This window comes from Saccostrea cucullata, unplaced genomic scaffold, assembly GCF_032062105.1.
Source record: "Saccostrea cucullata isolate Sc308-1 unplaced genomic scaffold, CSIRO_AGI_Scuc_v1 ctg110, whole genome shotgun sequence".
Lineage (NCBI taxonomy): Eukaryota > Metazoa > Mollusca > Bivalvia > Ostreida > Ostreidae > Saccostrea > Saccostrea cuccullata.
The window spans coordinates 324,402-344,286 of NW_026939674.1; the positions used below are offsets into that span (position 1 = coordinate 324,402).

The following is a 19,885-nucleotide window of genomic DNA, read 5'->3' on the forward strand; positions in this document are numbered from 1 at the left end:
TAAAACAAGCACAGCTTCTTCCCAAGTTTACTACAAATTACTGTTCAAGTTAGAGTAACTAGTCTTATTGTCCCATTATTGATTTGGAGTACATGTATTTCCTCCTTACCCAAAATCACTCAAATTACCCACTAGCAAGTACGACCATAAGAAGATATAACATTTCTTACATTGACTTTCAAAATAGATGACCATGTTACATGATGCAAGCATAAACAAACAGAGATGAGCTGCATGCATGTCCCCTTCTTCAAAAGAACATGGGGAAAAGAATCTGTCAAGTTGAATCTGGGTCATTTTCCTCTGTCATCTGTCCATTTTCTTTCTTGGTTTTTCACCTTTGAAGTTCATCATCATCAGTTGATATTATTCTCAGCAACTCCTTTGCATAATGACTTTCTTCCTACAATCAAAAAGAAAAATTAATAAACAAGACATCAGTTTTAGGATCATAATTTTTTTGCAATCAGGTCAAACCCTTGATAGTACAAATTGGGCTGGGAAGCTTAGTTGACACACTGCCACACCTAGGAATGTATACTCCTGGCAAGTTCCAATAGCCTTCCCAAGCTATAAAGTGGAAGTTTCTGATAATGTTTCCAATGGTAGGGACAAGAATCTTCTGAAAAGATGGTTGGTACTGTTCAAAGTACTGTTGAATCCATACTACTAGTTGATACTGTTGAAATCAAACTAGTTGATATTGTTGAAATCAAACTAGTTGATATTGTTGAAATCAAACTGTTTGCTACTGTTCAAATCAAACTGGGTATTACCTGGAATAATGGTATTTTCATGTACATGGAATCAAATGGACAGAAATACCACAAATTTTCATCACAATTCACAGAAAAAAAGATATACTGTACATGTACATAAATTGGCATATTCAAAATTAGCACAATCACTGGGTAGTGAGTGGTTATTGCAATCATGAATTAGTGCTAAACATGTCCGCACTTTAAATTGTATGTATGAATTTTTATGGTATTCATGAATTAGTGCATTGTTGTCCGCACCAAAGCCGTAAAAATATGAAGTCCGCTTTTTTTTTAAGTACACATAAAGTATTGTTTCAATCTCTTGTGTTTATCCAGAAAAACTACCAATGAAAACAATGTACCTGTATCTGAACAAACACAAGAGCAATGCACGTTAAATTCATCTATTAGAAGTTTCTTGACACATACCCTAAATAAGAATTTAATGTTGATTTTAAAATTTCTAAAAAAGTTGACATTAACCCTGAATTCATCCTTGTCCTTCAGAAACTTGATCCGCTCCTGTAATTTCTTTTCCAGCTCCAGTTCAGGCCTCTGGCATTCCTCTATAGCCCTCTGATGGTCTGTTACTATAGCCAGAAGGGCTGACAGGTTGTGTTCGTGAAATGAATTGTGCTCCTCACTTAAAACTCCAACTAACTGGTCAATCATTCCAGTGTCACACATCACATCTGAAAAGTAAAAGAATACATGTATTAACATACAGGTATAATGATAGATTCTGATTACAGATAGAAACTAGGGCTGGATTCCCGAAAACAAGTGCCGGAACAATTAACACCTGAAAGTAGAGTAGGTTTTACTATAAAAACTCAAAAAGAGAGACTAGTCATACCAATAGGTGATTTAAATAATTTGGTAAAATTGTTTTCTAGTCAGGAAACTACTTTAAACTTCTTATAATGTTGCCATTTCTAAGATTAAATGAAAATATTCTTTTTGTTGTTGGAAAATACAAATCATGAGCTTTATTTAATGGAAGGACCCGAAAAATTTTGGAACCATGACGGCCCTATTACATTCCCTAAACAAATGCCCTTCAGCACCTGCAGATGGTCACCCAATATAGGCATTAGTCATAGCCAATATGCTCAACGATCTTTTGTATAATAATAAATCTATTTAATATCAAGTTCTTCAAAATTTGACATTAACTAAACCTATACCTTTAAAATCTGGCCTCTTGGCACATAAAGCTGATAGCATAAATGCTGCTTTGATTCGTAGTTTTTCTATGTCTGTCTGCATGGCTCTCATCAGCACAGAGAAACCATCATGCCTTTCAAAGATTTTTTGGGCTTCAACGTTGTCTCTTGAAAGGCCTGAAAAATCATTCAAAGTCTCACATTTGAACTTTAAAAACATATAACATCTTTAAAAACTGCTAATATTTTCCTCCATCAAATTTGATTTTTAATCACAAGGTCTCTAAAACATTTTCCCCCATCTAAACAGGATCAACAATGAGAACAAACTGAAAATTTCACAGATACAAAAAGCCCTTTTGAACAGATTGATAAGTATACTGAATCAATACTTCCTTATCCTTGCTACACTTACATGATATAGCGTACAGAGCCTTTATTTTCACATTTGGGTCTTCATCTTTATCCAGAATATCTAGCATCAGAGTCAGCCAGTTTTCTTCCAGTGCTTTCACCTGACAGAAAGGGTGGTTCTGAACCAATATTGCTATCAAATCCAGGGTCCTCCACCTTACTTCTGGTGTCTTGTGTTTTAGTAATACTTTAATTACTGGGTATCCACCGATCTTGTAGAAATCTGTACAATACAAGCTAATTCAGAGAATTCGTGTCCCCCGCTTAGGGAAAAAGTCGGCTCCCCCTGACTGAATTTGTAGAATTATTAAATGTATACATGTATACTGAAGGAAATAAAATACATGTATGTCAATATGCATATAAAGATTTGATTGCTTATTCTTTATTATGTGTATAGAAGATTTTTTTATATGGAATATTTATCACACTGTAATGATGATTTTATAACCTCATAAATTTTTCATTTCACATGCTGAATACTATCATTTAGTAAAAAAAAAAGTATTTAAAAAAAAAAAAAAAAAGAAAGGTTCGCCCGAGATTCGATCCCGGGACCTCTCGCATTTGAAGCGAGAGACATAACCACTAGACCACGGAGTCGCTTTACACAGGGTGAAGTATATGCAGAATTGAAGTCACATACATGTATATATTCATGTTTTCATGTTCGGTATTCTCAAAATTTTACACAATCCATGGTGTTTGATTTATTTAGCCTTTATTAAACAGTTCTAATAGATGTAATAAGAACATAAAGTCCGCCGAGAACCTGTTTTATACGCAATAACTCTCCTCATGCCCCTGCGCTAAAAATAGCGACATGTAATACTATAAATACTAATAAAACAAACGGGGCGGGGCACTTTGAGAGGGGAGAGACGTCCTAGGGAGTTTTGGTGTAAAATTACATTGCATAAGCTCAAAATCTTCTTGAAATATCGCCCGGAAATGATAGTGTTACACACAGACAGAATGTATAAATTTACGACCTTGAACTTTGACCTTTTGACCTCAAAATCAATAGGGGTCTTCTTTAGGCCACAGGGAGCTGTTATGTAAAATTTCATTGCAATAGCTTGGTTCTAGAGATATCGTGTGGAAACGAAAGTGTTTTAACAGACAGAATTTGCTTATTTATGACCTTGACCTTTGACCTTTTGACCTCAAAATCAATAGGGGTCTTCTTTAGTCCATAGGGAGTTGCTATGCTAAATTTCATTGCAAAAGCTCAAAGGGTTCTCGAGATATCGTGTGGAAACGAAAGCGTTACAGACAGACAGAAAGACGGACGGACGGACGGACAGACGGACGGACGGACGGACGGACGGACAAACCCAAATTAATATCCCCCACTTTTCAAGCGGGGGACAAAAAGAAAGAATTGCGGACTAAGACAAGCAAAATTCAATCATATTTTATGTACAAAGTCTCAATTACCTTGTTCTCAATAAAATTTTCAATTTCATTTTCCAAACATACTTTTTAAAACCTGAAAATTCAAAATAAACATCTGAGAAAAATTTAACTAAAGGAGGCTAATACATACCAGAAGCAAAGTCTATTGTTTCACACCATTCTGCTGTTTCCTCTATAGCTGCAATAATTTTCTTGTCATCACTGTCTGGTGAAGTCAGAATTTGCAAGCAAGCCTTCATTCTTTCAACTGGACTAAATGTCAAGTCAGTAATAGCATTCTCCAACCACTGACGTCGCTGTAACCGAAATAAAATTCAAAACAAACTTAATACTTCACATTTTTGTTAAAGATAATGCCATCACAGTAGATAGCTATAAAATTTAGGTAAACAGATCTGCTGTATCCAATACCTTTTTTCTTAGAATAGATGAAGGATTTTAAAGATAACACATACAAGTAATAAACAACAATTAACAGTTGTGACAATTAAGATCACAAATATCAACGTTAATCGTAACAGATTAACAGTAGATGTAATTATATCATATTAACAGTAGCGACAGGATATTATGAGAACATTCACAACGTACTGAACATCCCTTTCATTGACAGATCCTTCTATTATTTTGAAAGATCTTTCATCTTTCCATAGCATCTAGGATATGCACAACACGAGGTCCTATATAAATTCACATTCATGTTCAAGAGGACACTTTAAGTATCCATTTTCTTTGGTCGTTAAGATAACCTTGTGAATCATTTAATTAAACATTATATTCAAAACCCATTAATGATGATGAAGTTGTTTACCTCTTCAGGCATCGGTTGCGCAACATTTTCTTGCTCCTTTTTATCCTCATTCTGTACTTCCATGCACATATGTAGCAGTGCTCGTACATCCTTGGGTGGCCTCCTGTCTCCAGGTGGTCCCCCGCCACCAGAACCCCCGCTTTCCATTCCTGATCAACAATTACGTTATGTTATTACTAAAAAAAAACATGGAATTTAGAAAACACCAGAAACTTCTGAAAGCCGCTCTTTGGTTGTTGTGATTTTTGTTTACATTTGTGATCTTTTAATCTTAGACAAGTAGTTTACATTATATAATCTAAACTTTCTAAATATAATCCATGAATATTGTATGACGATACATTTCGTTAGTTTTAATTATTTGGTTTGAAACGTTTCCGTTTATTGATTACGACATTTGAAAGCGAGGGTGTGGGTAAAAGAAGGAGCGTTGCAAAGTTAACAAGTTCTCACGTTTTCATTGGGTGTAGGTAGTTATCTGTGTATTTTTCCATTATCCCGCTTAGGATCTTTAGGTAATGACAAAGCCAGCATTTTTTTTTTATAGCGTATCCGTTAAATTTAATTAAAAATGGCTAAATGCACATCTCTTCATCTCTCAGCTTCATCATTCAGTGTCATGTTGCATAGGCCCAGGGCAGGCACACTCAAAGTTATGTTTAACCTTATTACGTTTAATGAATTTTAATACAGTGTTTGCATATTTGTGATAGTAATACAGAATATGGGAGTCTAACTTTTCCTAAACCCTTTGTATTAAAAAAAAGGGGGGGGGCAGATATAGTAGATGTGGGAAGTTAACATGTCACCATGTCTTCTTCCTCCCCCAGCCCCAAACCCCCACTCCCATGCATCCATGGACCCATCCTATCTTCTCCAACTCCTCTTATTTTGCATCTTTTAAAAGTTTCCTTATCTTTGAAAACAACAAACAAAAAACAAAACAAAAAAAAGAAAAAGAAAAGAAAATAGAGATCAAGTACTAGCATAAGTGATCATTTGTTACATGTGATCTAAATTTCACTGAATAGATTGCATGATACAAGTTTTACTACATGTACACTTGTATATATCTTTTTTATGATTTCGGTATATATTGGCCAAATTTGTCTTGATGGGTGATATATATATTGAATCTGTTAAACAAGACTTATATTATGATACATACAAGCATACAAGATGAACTTTAAAATTCATTTCAGATTTGGTTGCCATAAATCATGCCAGAAGACATGGAGCATATCCAAAAAGCCATACGAGAGGACCTGCAGAAGAACAGGCAATATGTTAAAGCCATGGAGGATTTTTCACAGATGAAAACCAATGAGAAGCGAGTGCAGTTTGCTCTGTCCTTACCATTTGTGCAGAACCATATACATCTTGAAGAATATGACAATAGCAAAAATTCAGAAGAGGCATGTCAACTCAGGACTCAAGGAAACCAATTCTTCCAGAAGAAAAATTATGTTAAGTCCTTAAAACTGTACACAGCAAGTGTATTGAAGGCCCCAGTGACAAATATGGATTGTTTTGACCAATCAAATTCTAATACAGAAAGCAATGATGTAGAGCTAGCCAATGCTTTTGCAAACAGGTCTGCCGTCTTGTTTCATCTTGACAAATATGAAGCTTGTTTGAAAAATGCAGAACTTGCTTTCCGTTGTGGTTACCCCAAAGAAAATCATTACAAGCTACATGAACGCCAAGGAAAGTGTCACAGAAAACTAAACAATTTAACCAAGGCTAAGAAGTCATTTGAATCAGCTGTTAAGTCGTTGGAGTCGTCCACTCTCGATGAGAAGAAAAGACAGCATTTTACTCAGAACTTGGAAAGTCTTATTAAAGAGCTTAATAGTGTAGATTGTAAAGTGGATTTAGAAAAGGAGCTAGAAGATGATTGTAGGAAATCTGTGAATTGTAATCAATTGGATGTGCCTCAGATTGATAAAAAGGAACAAAATCCTGTTTTCATGTCAGCTAGTTCTAAAATTGCCTTACGAGAGAGTGCTGAAATGGGGCGAGGGCTGATGGCATCTGCTGATATTAAAGTTGGAGAAGTTATAGCAGTGGAAAAACCTTACGCATCTGTCAATCTGTCAGAAAGAGAACAAGAATACTGTAGTCACTGCAGTATGAGGGTCGAGTGTCCTGTGCCCTGTCAACAGTGCTGTGATGTTGCTTTCTGTTCTCTCCAATGTCAGGAGGAAGCATGGTCCGAATATCACAGAACGGAATGTAAAATTATAAGACTTGTTCAGAGTATGAAATCAAAGTTGGGACATCTAGCCCTCCGAATGGTGATGATAGCAGGCTTTTCATATTTAATGCAAGAACGAAGTAACTTTTGCAGTGATGATGTGTCGGAGGACCTAGGGTACAATAAAGATGGCTGTTATGACTCGGAGGATTATCATGCTCTTTACACTCTGGTGAACCATGGGGACAAAAGAACACCTGAAGACTTATTTAACAAAGCAGTTCAGACAGTGTATTTATTGAAGTGTCTGGAGTTAACTCCCTTCTTTAAGAATTGCCCTGTAGGGCAGGAGGAAGAGGCAAGATGTTATATAGGAGGGCACATTTTGAGGCAGATACAGATGCTGCCCTGTAATGCCCATGAAATTTCAGAAATCCACTGGAAGCCAGGGGACCCCACGATTACAGAAACAGTGGAGGTGGGATCTGGAGCCTATGCTCTTCTTAGTCTCATCAACCATTCTTGTGATCCGTCAGTGGTTCGACACAATTACGGCAATGTCTGTGTTGTCAGAGCAATTAAGCCCATTCATAAAGGGGAGGAAATTCTTGATAATTATGGAGCAATTTATCCTTTGACCACCAGAGCTGAACGAAGGGCAAAACTAAGACCACAGTATTACTTTGATTGCAATTGTGATGCTTGTCAATTGGATCTTCCTCTTTACTTTGATATCCCTGAAGACATCCCCGTGTTCAAATGCCAAGAGTGCACTGGACCTATTTTCATTTTGCCTGACAAACATATCTCAGATTCTGAGTGTTCAAGCTGCCACAGAAAGCAAGACCTGACTGAAACTGTGAAAAAATTACAGGATTCGACCAACCAATATCACGTTGCATTGGAGCAGGTGCTAGCAGGGGTCGACATGGAGACCGCATTAATGACATTATTGAATCACCTTGAATTCCTGATGACTCGCATTTCTCTACCATGGAGAGACATCAATAATTGTCAAGAAGCAATAAAGCAGTGCTTTGCTACACAAGCTAATTCTTATATCCTACCTTGAGTGAACGTTTGCATGACAGTGTTTTATGATGAATGTTAAAGTGGACATTTTCTCAATAGTCTTGTCTGGATGCTCTAGGTTTAGGCATTGATTTTTCCCCCCATTTGTATTGTTAACATCCCATGCCAGATAATGTTTATCACTTTCTCAAGACTAATAAGCTTCTCATTGTCATGAAAAATTATGAGCGACTTACAAATTTTTGAATTGTTGCTTCTGGAGGATTTTAAAATGTTAAAATGAAAATGATGAGGGTACTATATTGTTTGTATATGTCTTGAAATTTGAGAAGGAATGTTTTTATTCAATTGGTGCTTTATCTAATTAAATATTGATTAAAATGAATCTTTACGTTCCCTTATCACGTGCTTATATTATTGAATTCTCATGTGGTTTAATGAAAAAAAAAAATCTGAAGCAGTTTCCTAATTAGTACCATCTAACTAATCAATTACTAATTAATTACTTGATATAAAAGTTGGAAAGCTAAAACCGTATTGTAAGAAAATACCCTTAAAAGTAGGCTTTTAATGGAAATTATATTAAGATGAAAGTTACAATGTACATTATATTTGTCCGGAAAGTAAAAAATGGTCCATTTAGCATAGGGGATATCTGATTGCTATTGGATTTCAATTATTTAAACTGTCCAGTTAGATCTTGGCAATTTTCATCAGTGAAATGTACAATTTATCAGAATGAAAGCCATTAACAGCACTGTTAGTAAATTGGGGTCAACGTACAACAGATTCCGAGGCAATTTACCAGCGTCATGTTCACATGACTATTTTTTGTCCATGTAAATTAATTCAGAAACGGACTTCTTCTTTAGATGCAAAATCTCACTGGTACTTGCATGAAGCATTCAGTTAATTTTGTAATTAATAGAATTTATGATGAAATACTTTAATGGTAGAGTTAATGTAAATGAAAAGATATAAAAGTAGCAATTGTCATGGATCAGTACATATAGTTGTAATTTGTGTCCATTAGGTGGTCAGTTTACTAGTTTGCGACTTATTTGAAAAAAATGAAAAATTTGCCAACTGTACTCATATTTCTCTTGTGGAGACTTCATTCTTAAATTAAGTTTGGTTGGTTATTCTGTGTTATCATTTAATAGATGAAGCCTGTCTTGGGAAAGTAGGATTATCCTGTGTAGCTTTGAGATTGAATAGAAAGAATATATTTCAGGTGTATTATGTACATGTAATTTGCATTGTACTGCATCACTTTATAAGGATAGTACAGTGAAATCTGATATTGGGCTTTTAATTTGTATTAATATAATAGAGCAAAATTTGGTCTTGGACATCCTGTCTATTGATTAAACATGTCAGATATCTCATGGTGACCTATTGTTATCTCCAACATAGCATACAAATTTAATTTAATCCGGATGCTACTTTAAAATCAAGATCAATGCATATGTCCATGATTTTTAGCTCTACTGGTCAGAGACTGCACTAAGATACATAAATTAGTGCATCGGTTTCTGATTTCGATGAACGGTGCTGCCATGGTTACTAAAAATAGAAATTTCTGTGAAATTCATTTAAAACACTACTCCTTCTACATTTTTGGTCTGATTTCAGTATAACTTGGCACACAAGTAGAATACACTAAGATACATAAACTTGTGCATCGGTTTTTTGAATTCGATGAATTTGTTGAACGGTGTTGCCATGGTTACTAAAAATAGAAAATTTTGAGAAATTCCTTTAAAACGCTACTCCTTCTACAGTTTTGGTCTGATTTCAATATAAGTTGGCACACAAGTAGAATACACTAAGATACATAAACTAGTGCATCGGTTTTTGATTTCACTGAACGGTGTTGCCATGGTTACTAAAAATAGAAAATTTCGAGAAATTCCTTTAAAACGCTACTCCTCCTATAGTTTTGGTCTGATTTCAATATAACTCGGCACTCAAGTAGACTACACTAAGATACATAAACTAGTGCATCGGTTTTTGATTTCGATGAACGGTGTTTCCATGGTAAATAAAAATAAAAAATTTTGAGAAATTCCTTTAAAACGCTACTCCTCTTACAGTTTTGGTCTTATCTTAATATAACTTGATACACAAGTAGAATAAACTAAGATACATAAACTTCTGCATCAGTTTTTGATTTCGATGAAAGGTATTGCCATGGTTAATAAAAATAGAAATTTCTGTGAAACTCCTTTAAAATGCTACTCCTCCAACAGTTTTGGTCTGATTTTAATAAAATTTGGCACAAAAGTAGACTATACTAAGTTACATAAACTAGTGCATCGGTTTTTGAATTTGATGAAAATACATAATTCTATTTATGGCTGTCTGTTGCAAAGTTTCAAATCCAGGTGCTACTTTTCCTTTGTTACACGTACAGACCAGTAGAGCTTCAGTCTCATCAGACTTCTGGTTAATCTTTTAGGTGATAAACAAGAGGCCCACAGGTCTTAAGGGTCACCAGAATATTATGGTTCTCCTCTCAATCCTAGCTGAGACAAGAAAACCTAAGTGACAATTTTTGAATTTTAGTATTTTGTGAAGCACTATATTTACTTGTTATGGGAGAGGAGAAAAATGCAGGAATTCTAACCTGTGCCCCTGAATCTCCAGGCAGGTGCTCTATCAGCTAACCCATCTGACTGGCACACTCATCCCTCCTTTAAGGTCTTAGGCCCCTCAAAGACACTAACCCTGGCTCTTCCCTGGCACAGGTCTTTTATCTGTCACTTCCAGGGCATGATATGGCACCAAATGTTACAGAAAGGAAAAAAATGCAGCAGAATTACAGACCAGATTTGAACATGGACCTCCTGAATTTCCAGTCAGGTGCTCTACTAACAAAGCTATCTGGCCACCGGTGTTCAAACCCGCCTGACCGCCACGCATTTATATTCCTGAATATTACTTAATTTATTTATTAACTTATTCATTATTAAATGAATATTGGTCATTATAATTATGTCAACAAGGTTGTTTTTGATGTCCAGGAGTGAAGAAAGTTTAAAAAATTTTATTGGCTTTAAAACATCTCTTAGACCAGGAAATTAAAAATTTTCTTCACAGAATGTTTATACTAAAATTGGGTGGAATTGCTTCATTTGATACAGAAATGATTCTGGAAATGTTCAAATAATGGAAAAAGCATTCATGACCTGGGTCAAGTGTTTAGCAATAGGCGACATCCTTACTCAGGTTGTTAACATCTGTTGAAAATGACTTTTCTTAATTCTGATGTAAAATAAGACATGTTAAAGCTGCCATTGGTGTTGACCGTGAACTTTGACCTCAGATTGGTAACAAAAACCTTTATACTTCAGAATTTGACTAAGGAGGATAATAAGCTTCATGATTATCTCTTCCAGTTTCAAAGATAAATATTTTCAAAAACAACAACTAGGGTTTAATTCATGACCTTTGACCTTATAAATACTATAATTAGCTACAGTTCTGCAGCTAAAAATCAAACTGATTTCTTTAAGCAGATATTTCAACATACTTAAAATATTCAATGTGAATGGCACACATTGCGTTACTTCAAACTAAAGTACAATTCCTGTCGAACAAGGTACTGTTAGTAATATTTTTCAATTTCATACCGCATCTGATGGATATTAGGGAGCACATTTTAAGACTAAAAAAATCCACCTTCAACAATCTGCCCGCATGCTCTTAGGATGATAAAATTTATTAAAAAAAACTTCCACACATTTCTTCACTTTTATTGCAAATAATACTTTTTTTTCTGATTTGAATATTAATGCACTCCTTTGCACCAGCTGCTAGCCTATTACTAATTAACACTTACTTAACAATTTATAAATAAATCTACATCAAGTCCCAGAATTCTCAAAATTTACAGGCATACAATGTGACATGTATATAAAGTATCATTTTTAACTAAAGATCAATACAGTAAAAGTAAATTTTCAGAAAAGGAAACAACAACACATAAAACTTTCATGAAGTTAAAAAAAATTACCTCCTAAACTATTATAACAGTGAACAAAAATCTGAATATATTTTCATTTGCATATTAGCTATAAGTAGTATAATTATTCTAAAAGAAATATTAATATAAAGAGGGGTATCAATTCTTTATTTGAAAAAAAAATTCTCTTTTTACAAAACCAGAACAAGACCAAGTTAAATTTCACAGAATCACTCACTAATCCTTTAAAGTACCCCCCCCCCCCAAAAAAAATGTACCAATAATATGAAAGATTTATTTTATTGCTTCTTCATATAATTTAAATGACACTGGTCTTGAGATGTTTTAAAAACTGCTGTAGTCATAAAGAATTTGTTGCATGCTAAGAAAATTAATGACCTTTAATTTTTTCAACTGACATTTAAGGCATGATTTTTTCCTTATTTCTTTGACCTTGAAATTTGTAAAAAGTTACAAGTTAAAAATAAAAATGTGTGTTGGAAAAGATTTTCATAAATTTCCATATAATTACATGTATTACAATTTTTCTCTTATACATTATGCTTTCTGGAAAAAAAATCATGTTTTAATAGGAACTGCTCCTTGAAATATAATACATGTATCTGTAATTATGAAGAGTTAATATTTTAAAGGAGACATTTTTAAACTCCTCCCCCTATTTCTTAAATAAACAGCATTAACTTTACAAAAGAGCACTGTTGTACAGGACCTTGTGTAGGGTTGAACCATATGGAAGTGCTGTATTTCCTTTCAGGTTTTAATTAAGTTTTAAGGCTACATAAAAAGCATATTTTTATCCGTAATAATGTTGAGCTTTTAAGAACATAAAAGGGCTGAGGTATTTTTTTATCATATCATTCCTAACTAGTAAAGCAGAGATATAAAAGCACTTTAAAATAAATCTCACAAAAAGTATACTTAAAGAATCACTGTCTAGTTAGTATAATATGCCAGGGCATCAACGATAGTAGGAAACATGGGATAATTTGCACAACGGCATATTTGCATAACGGGCAAAGCCCGTTATGCATAAATTATCCCATGTTTCCCACTATTGTTGATGTCCCTGGCATACCGGTACTATACTAACTAGACAGTGATTCCTTATATTTCCATGTCATTTTCTAATAAAATTGTAGATTTAGACTTTTAAAAATGTAGACATACATAAATTAATTTTAATTACACGAGGACTCCCATGCCAATTTCAATAGTCCTCGCCCACTGACGTCAAACACAAAGGCAGCCGCACGAGATTTACATGAATATGTGGCCTCTTTAGCGTCAGACACAGAGACATATGCACATGAGATTTTCATGCATATTAGGCCTCCTTAGCTCCTAACCTATCGACCTGCCTAATTTACATTCTGGTAGAATTATCTAAAAATTAACTCCGCTAACTTTCAAACAATTATCACAGAGAAAAAAATTAGAAATGGAAATATATGTATAAATATCTCTGATATTTATGAAGAGACATTTGAGGTCAGACTGTTTTAGAATTAAATCGATCCTCTTTGTAAATTACATGTATTTTCAGCAATTTTGTAAATTAGTAACTTTAACAAAAAACTACCATCTAAATGTGCAAAAAAAAATATTAATGGAGATAGGTATATGTGTAATAAAGCACTAATAACTACAATTTGAAAAAAAAAATCCATGTCCAGGAATTACAGGTATAAAGTACAGGCAAAACTTCACACAACCTGTATTCTAAAATAAAGCAACTAAACTGAACTCATTTTTAAGCTTAGATGCAATGTACAGGCAGAACTGTAGTGGGTAAATATATAATATTTATAGTAGGCTAATAATAAAATTATGCAATTATATAAACAAACACATAAACATTTCCCTCAAGTCTAGTAGATAATATACACCAATCACAAACTTTGAACAAACCAATGATAAACATTATAAGGACATTATTATGGCCATTATCTGATCTCACAGCATGATTATTGATACAATATAGTCAAAAAGCTATTTCAAATTCTCACAGCATATGCATATCAAATGGAGAGAAGAAAATTATTAAGTACATAGAATCTTGGTAAATTATTTGATTGTTATGTGAAATCTATCCTGTACCAAGATGGCAATTATTCAGCCATCAGTATTCTATCGGTGGTAAATTCTTAGTTTTATGAAGAGTAGTGATATTCCTGGAGTAATAATGTACGTTTTTGTGCTGATTATCATTTATTTATTCTTTGATGTGCTTTGGCTAAGGATTATGTCACGTGTTATAGAGATAAATATATTTCTTTCTTGATCTTTTCCTTTTACATGATGTCACAGTCAAACGCCTATAATTTAATTTGAAATTGACTTTCAAAATATTAATAAAATACCTTGGCAGGCATTCATTTTTTCCCTATAATTTAAGATTTGTGTTCTCAATTTGTACATATAGTTGTGAACTGGTAATTTAAGTCCAACAAATAGCCAATAAATTTTAAATACACTACAACATCCCAACCTCCTCCCCTTTCTTTTATCTACCCCCAAGTCACAATTATAAAGCATTGCATGGTACTTCACACATACACTGCACCTTGTTTTTGTGTAAAAGTCTAATACACAAAAACTGCATGTAAATATAGGAAGTCCTGAAGTAGAATCACATTTGCATAATCTTCAACTGATCCTTAAATGAACTTCAAAAATAAAAACAAACAAATAAACAAAAATACTACTGCTCAACTAATGAAATAAAAAAAAAGATGCAGAACAAATTAAGGGACTACAGATATGTTTCACAACATGGGACAATATTTGCACTTTAAGTATGGAATATACATATAACTATGGCCACTTAGACAGGTTTTATCACTATATACTCAACTTCATCCATCCCTAATGAGATTCTTTAGACAAAAATACTAGTATATTAAAGGTACTGATGTGCTAAATACAGTACAGTAGTCTGATCTTATATTTAAAAATTTATCAACATGTGATGAAACTTTTCTGAGGGAACGTAACACACTTACATCACATTAATATTACAAATGTGACAAAAATTGTAATAATCTATACATTTATTGCATGATTACATGAAATGGTCAATGCTGGGAAAATTTCAGATGTCTCTTTCTCCTGAAAACTGTCCTAAAACAATTGTTGGCAGAAATCTAGTAAAGAAATGCCTATATGTGTCAGGGTTGGCACAGTGATGCATGAATATGAACTAAAATGCTCTACTTTGGCAAGCAAAAAAAATATATGAAAGCATATAATGAAAAAGTTATGAAAAATGTTTTGCAAAATTTTTTAGTCTTTAAAATGCTGCTTGGGTAGTAATGGCCGGGGTACACAACATGTGTCAACTAATTCGTACAAGGAAATGCACATATTTCACAAGAAATCATCATGCATGTAGAATGACCACTATTACTAAACACTAAACCAAAACTTGCAATTTGAAAGGGGAGACATTTTGTAGAATAGCCAACTCTAACGAAAAAAATTATCAACCACTTGACTAAATATTAAGTACAACTGAGTTTTGAAAAGTAGGATCTGGATGACGTTAATGTTTTTAATTAACTAGCTTCCTTTATATTGTTTTCTTCCATTGGTTGGCTGACATCACTATTGGTGGTCTCTTCATTCTTCCCGTCTTCCTCTGTGTCTTCTTCCTCTTCCTCCTCTTCTTCCATCAGTTGTTTGGCGAGTTTTACAGCTTGAAATTCATTGTAATGCAGTTTCCTTTTCTGCTCGAATTGCTTTCTCTTAGCTACAATTATGATGATTTACAAATATAAACAAGTTTTCTTGAATTAATGAACAGTATCAGGTTTTTTCTTACTTTAGATGGAAATACATGTATTTATTGGGTTTAGGTTACAATAGAAGTTTCCATGGTTATAGTTAAGGATATCTGCTTTACTTTGAATTTCTGACTAATCATGAGGCACGCACTGTAGCATTTAATCATAATGTTCATATTACCTACCAAACAAGTACCGGTAATTGTTTATAGTTTTCCCCCTTTAAAATATCAAAGTATTATTTTACATTCCACAGGGATCCATTTAGAATTTTCTGTTCATGCTTATATAAAACTACTCACCCCTTTCTTCTTCGGGTTAATTTGGAATCCTCTTCATTAGGTCTATGTGTTTCAGCGAGTCTACAATAAAAAAATGTAATTATGAGTTTGTATAATAACAATTACGTACTTCTAGCTGGTGCAGTTTATCACTATGTATACATATACTTATCACTTATTAATTAAATTACACATTACTCACAGTCCATGTAGTACATTAAAACTAGCAGGAACTGAATTTAAAAAACCCATTGTTTTATACATGTATGTTATGTGCTTATGCATGTACAAGTCCTTAATTAATCATTGAAAAGGTGTCACATGTGAAGTAAAAAATAATGTTAATGAGTGAAATCTAGGTCTATGTGTTATAGCAAAGGAAGAGAAAAGTACTTAAGCAGCTGGGATTTGAAACAACAGCAATAAAAAAAAATGTAATTATGACTTGTGTGTGTATAATAACAATTTTACGTACTATTTTTAGTAACCTGGTGCAGTTTATCACTATGTATACATATACTTAATATCGATTATTAATTAAATTACACATCACTCACAGTCCATTTACTAGTACATTAAAACTAGCAGGAACTGAATTTAAAAAAAACCATTGTTTTATACATGTATGTTGTGTACTTATGCATGTACAAATCCTTAATTAATCACTGAAAAGGTGTCACATGCGAAGTAAAATATTTATAATGATCAATAATGAATGAAAGTGTGAAAAAATAACACTTATCCCTCAAGAAAAAATAATATACAGATGCACAAAGAAAATGCCTTTAATCATTTCAAAGACGTCTTAATATTTAAAAAGAACCTGGCCTTCCATGATGATTTAAATGTCTCAGTTGAAGAGGATTATTGATATGCCATTCCAGTTTTTGTTTTTCTTTCTCATTTTAGTGCCCTATCTTTCAAAAAGCTAGCTTTCTCCACAATTGATGACAAAAAAAAACCCCACAATATTTCATAGTCCTAAAATTTATAATGTCATTCATTCTGAGGTTTTGATTTCATTAATCTATTTTTCTCGTAAACTAGAAAGATCAATTCCTTAGCCAAATTAAGTACGCAATGCGTATAATATAACTTATGACAAAATCCATTCTGTCATGGGTTATCCCAAAAAAACCCACAATATTTCTATAGTTAATAGTCTAAAATCCTATATGAAAGAAATATTCTTTCCACAACATTTTGGTGTCATACAGCTCTGACCAAAAAGGTACCAACAGACCAATTGTGATATATCCAATCGAAGTGAATTTAAAATACTATTTTTCGAGTGTCAAAAACAAAAGCCAAAGAAAGAATCCATGAATGGACCTCTTAATAAAGTGATTATGAACTTGTCCAAATTAAGTTAATTTATGCTAGTATAATATGCAATAATATAACTTATGTCTAAAATAAACCATAATCCATTCCACAAACAATATAAAGAAAACTGACAGAATTTGAAGATTTGAGCCTAAATAATCAATTTTAGGACTCCTGATATTTTTTCCTTCTGATATTGGATGTCAAAGACCAATTGGCACACTGTGGTGATGCTAAACATAGAAAAACCCTGAAACGACCTTACCTGTTAGCGATATCTTCTGGGAGGATGTCTCCCATCGTCCCTGAACCAGAACCACTCTTACAGGCTTCATCGTCATCGTCGTCCTCGACGTCGGAATATTTGCTGTATGGAGTCGGAGGCTCATCAATTTTCATGTGACCATAGTCTTTGTCAGGGGGATGGTGTGTGGCTAATATATTCATTTCATCCCACTTCATCTCTTTGTCTTTTTGCCTAAAATGTACAAAAGAAAATCAAATCTGATAGGAAAAAAAATCCATCCATTGTTAGACCTTTTTATTGTGCTATGAAAGGCATATAGGTAAAACATTCACACATTAATTTTTCCCTAATTAAATTTTATTTTTTGATTAAGATACTAACAATTTTTCTTACTTCTGTCTTAATTTTGTTTTCTTGAAAAAGAAAAATTGTTGATTTTTTTCTGTTTTGGTTTATGGAACAATTGATATACATTCTATTCATCCACAAATGATTAATTACTACAGATATTACATAAAAAATGTTAAGAATGTTTTTTTTTCTCAATGCTGATGTACATGTCCTTGAATATGTTGCATGATAATCAAATCTAAAAAGACAACAACTAAGGGAAGAGGATGAGAAGAGATGGGTAAAAGGTAAATCTGCAGGAGCTGATTTTATCTGGTTGTGTGACTTCTTACAATCACCATGATCATAAACAGATGGAATGGTTGAATGGACCATAGCAGTTATGTCAACTCTTTGATAGAGATAGACAGTTACTGTGGGGATTACAAGATGTACAGAGGTACAAGCATTACAGGTTTTTCCATCTCATTTTCTCTCTGTATTTTGTAAACATGAAGAGTGGTGAGAGCCGATACCTTCAGAAAACAGGCACTGAACATGCTGAACTTGTGGCAACATTGAAAAAATTTGAAAACTTAAAATAAATTTATAAAATTATTTTTACTAAGAATGCTACAATAATAATAATTTTTTTAAGTCTAATTCAACTTTTACATTATTTTATTTCTGACTAAGTAGCTTGTTGTTAGTTTACATCTAGAATAATGTAGCTTTCGCTTTTCTCAAACCTTCATGTCAATCATAACTACATCTATAAAATATTTTTTGCTTGAAAAGGGGCTGGGTGGGTGCTAAATTCTCTTATGAGAGGATAAATCTTTACTACCCTTTCTCCCCTCCAAATGGATTTTTTTTTATCCTGGCTTCACATTTTTATTCAAAGGAGTGTGCAATATGCAGGTGAACACACTGATAAGTATGTTAAGAATTTGGGATACATCCAGAAACAAGGTTTCATACATTTAATGCTCATCATCACACTTTTCAAAATGCTTTAAGAGTAGTAAATTGTCCCAAAGAGTGAAGATAAATAACAAATTGCAAAAGGTAGTGATCATTGGTGGGTGCCATAGATGATAGAAGCTGGTCAGCTAGTTACTGAGGCTGACAAAAAATGCCACCTTGAAGAAGTCATTTACATGTTTACATGTATAAATTTTAATAATAAAATACATAGTATATGAAGTACTATTTATGAATGTACATATGTGTAAATCTTATCTTAATATTTCAAAATATATTCATAATGTCCTAAATTTGTTGATTGCTCACTTGTGCTAAATTACTAATAGGGCTATATTTATCATTGCTTGCTTGTCAAATAGAACTATATTTATCAATTCAGGATCTTAAACTTATAAGCTTAATATTTGTCAGCTTTGTAAATATAAACAACTGCAATGATACATCATGACCATACATGAATTATTCAGCATTAGTTAAATTTATTATCATTATAATAAAGGTATCATTAAAGACATTTTAAGTAGAGCAAAGTACAAAGCTTGCACCGCCCAACTTATTGAGATTAATAATGTCTAGGATAGATGCTACACTAGTTTGGTTGGACCAATATCCCCCCAGATTCAATTTCATGATCTAAACTACAATTTCACAGTACCAGTCTGAGTCAAAACCCATCATCTGAAATGTCTTCAGTTCTTAAAACATTTTTTTACAAGCAAGATGAGTATGCAGAAACACTATACTTAACATTACATTTATTTTGTATTAATCATTGGAACAGAAGAAAGCATATAAAAAAGGGGAAAAAACAAAACAAGCATACTCCTTCATCGCCTTGTGCTTTTCATGGTCAAAGCTCGAGGAAGACTTTAAAATTCCTTTCACAGGTTTCTTCGTGTCGGACATGTCAGTCGCCATTCTATCGTTTTCACTTATTCCATGTGTTATGAACGTCAATGACTAAGTCCCAATGTACACCTATAAGCTTTCTGCAGAAATTCAGGGAGTCACGAAGCAATTATATGCAGATGATTTATTTATACTGAAGATTTCCACCAATCAAATTTTCAGTGTCAATCGATCTTTTGGGATGGAACAAGTTAACTTGTTCCGCAATTAAGTTAACAATCTATCTTTCGCCATG

The 19,885-nt window shown here is 33.4% G+C and overlaps 3 protein-coding genes across 6 annotated transcripts; 1 reads left to right on the forward strand and 2 right to left on the reverse strand.

Annotated features, from left to right (window-relative positions):
• Nucleotides 1-330: 330 nt before the first annotated feature.
• On the reverse strand, nucleotides 331-4,762 carry LOC134253554 (hsp70-binding protein 1-like). 2 transcript variants are annotated; one of them, XM_062736081.1, is made up of 6 exons: nucleotides 4,572-4,762; nucleotides 3,891-4,056; nucleotides 2,343-2,564; nucleotides 1,949-2,104; nucleotides 1,245-1,453; nucleotides 331-403 (listed from the first exon to the last, which is right to left on the reverse strand). In XM_062736081.1, the coding sequence occupies exons 1-6, from the start codon at nucleotides 4,716-4,718 to the stop codon at nucleotides 335-337; spliced, it is 969 nt and encodes a 322-aa protein (XP_062592065.1). In that variant the 5' UTR covers nucleotides 4,719-4,762; the 3' UTR covers nucleotides 331-334. The 2 variants fall into 2 exon arrangements, with proteins under 2 accessions (XP_062592065.1, XP_062592066.1); XM_062736082.1 differs by having other exon boundaries at nucleotides 331-776.
• A 200-nt stretch (nucleotides 4,763-4,962) lies between these two features.
• LOC134253610 (SET and MYND domain-containing protein 4-like) lies at nucleotides 4,963-8,216 on the forward strand. Of its 3 annotated transcripts, none has more exons than XM_062736168.1 (2): nucleotides 4,963-5,037; nucleotides 5,774-8,216. In XM_062736168.1, the coding sequence occupies exon 2, from the start codon at nucleotides 5,792-5,794 to the stop codon at nucleotides 7,838-7,840; it is 2,049 nt and encodes a 682-aa protein (XP_062592152.1). In that variant the 5' UTR covers nucleotides 4,963-5,037; nucleotides 5,774-5,791; the 3' UTR covers nucleotides 7,841-8,216. The 3 variants fall into 3 exon arrangements, with proteins under 3 accessions (XP_062592152.1, XP_062592151.1, XP_062592153.1); XM_062736167.1 differs by having other exon boundaries at nucleotides 4,967-5,086; XM_062736169.1 differs by having other exon boundaries at nucleotides 4,986-5,041.
• Nucleotides 8,217-11,542: 3,326 nt separating this feature from the next.
• LOC134253566 (protein phosphatase inhibitor 2-like) lies at nucleotides 11,543-19,841 on the reverse strand. The gene is made up of 5 exons (XM_062736093.1): nucleotides 19,565-19,841; nucleotides 17,443-17,655; nucleotides 15,873-15,932; nucleotides 15,756-15,790; nucleotides 11,543-15,536 (listed from the first exon to the last, which is right to left on the reverse strand). The coding sequence occupies exons 1-5, from the start codon at nucleotides 19,657-19,659 to the stop codon at nucleotides 15,343-15,345; spliced, it is 597 nt and encodes a 198-aa protein (XP_062592077.1). The 5' UTR covers nucleotides 19,660-19,841; the 3' UTR covers nucleotides 11,543-15,342.
• Between the last annotated feature and the right edge of the window lie 44 nt (nucleotides 19,842-19,885).

Bases quoted from the DNA above. Each gene is read 5' to 3' on its own strand.
- LOC134253554 (XM_062736081.1), bottom strand. From the start codon at position 4,718: ATGGAAAGCGGGGGTTCTGGTGGCGGGGGACCACCTGGAGACAGGAGG. The intron at 1,454-1,948 runs GTATAGGTTTAG...TTTACTTTTCAG, and splicing joins CAAGAGGCCAGATTTTAAAG to ATGTGATGTGTGACACTGGA. The intron at 404-1,244 runs GTTAATGTCAAC...TTTTGATTGTAG, and splicing joins AGGACAAGGATGAATTCAGG to GAAGAAAGTCATTATGCAAA.
- LOC134253610 (XM_062736168.1), top strand. From the start codon at position 5,792: ATGCCAGAAGACATGGAGCATATCCAAAAAGCCATACGAGAGGACCTG.
- LOC134253566 (XM_062736093.1), bottom strand. From the start codon at position 19,659: ATGGCGACTGACATGTCCGACACGAAGAAACCTGTGAAAGGAATTTTA. The intron at 17,656-19,564 runs GTATGCTTGTTT...TGTACATTTTAG, and splicing joins AAGCACAAGGCGATGAAGGA to GCAAAAAGACAAAGAGATGA. The intron at 15,537-15,755 runs GTAGGTAATATG...TCATAATTGTAG, and splicing joins CAATTACCGGTACTTGTTTG to CTAAGAGAAAGCAATTCGAG.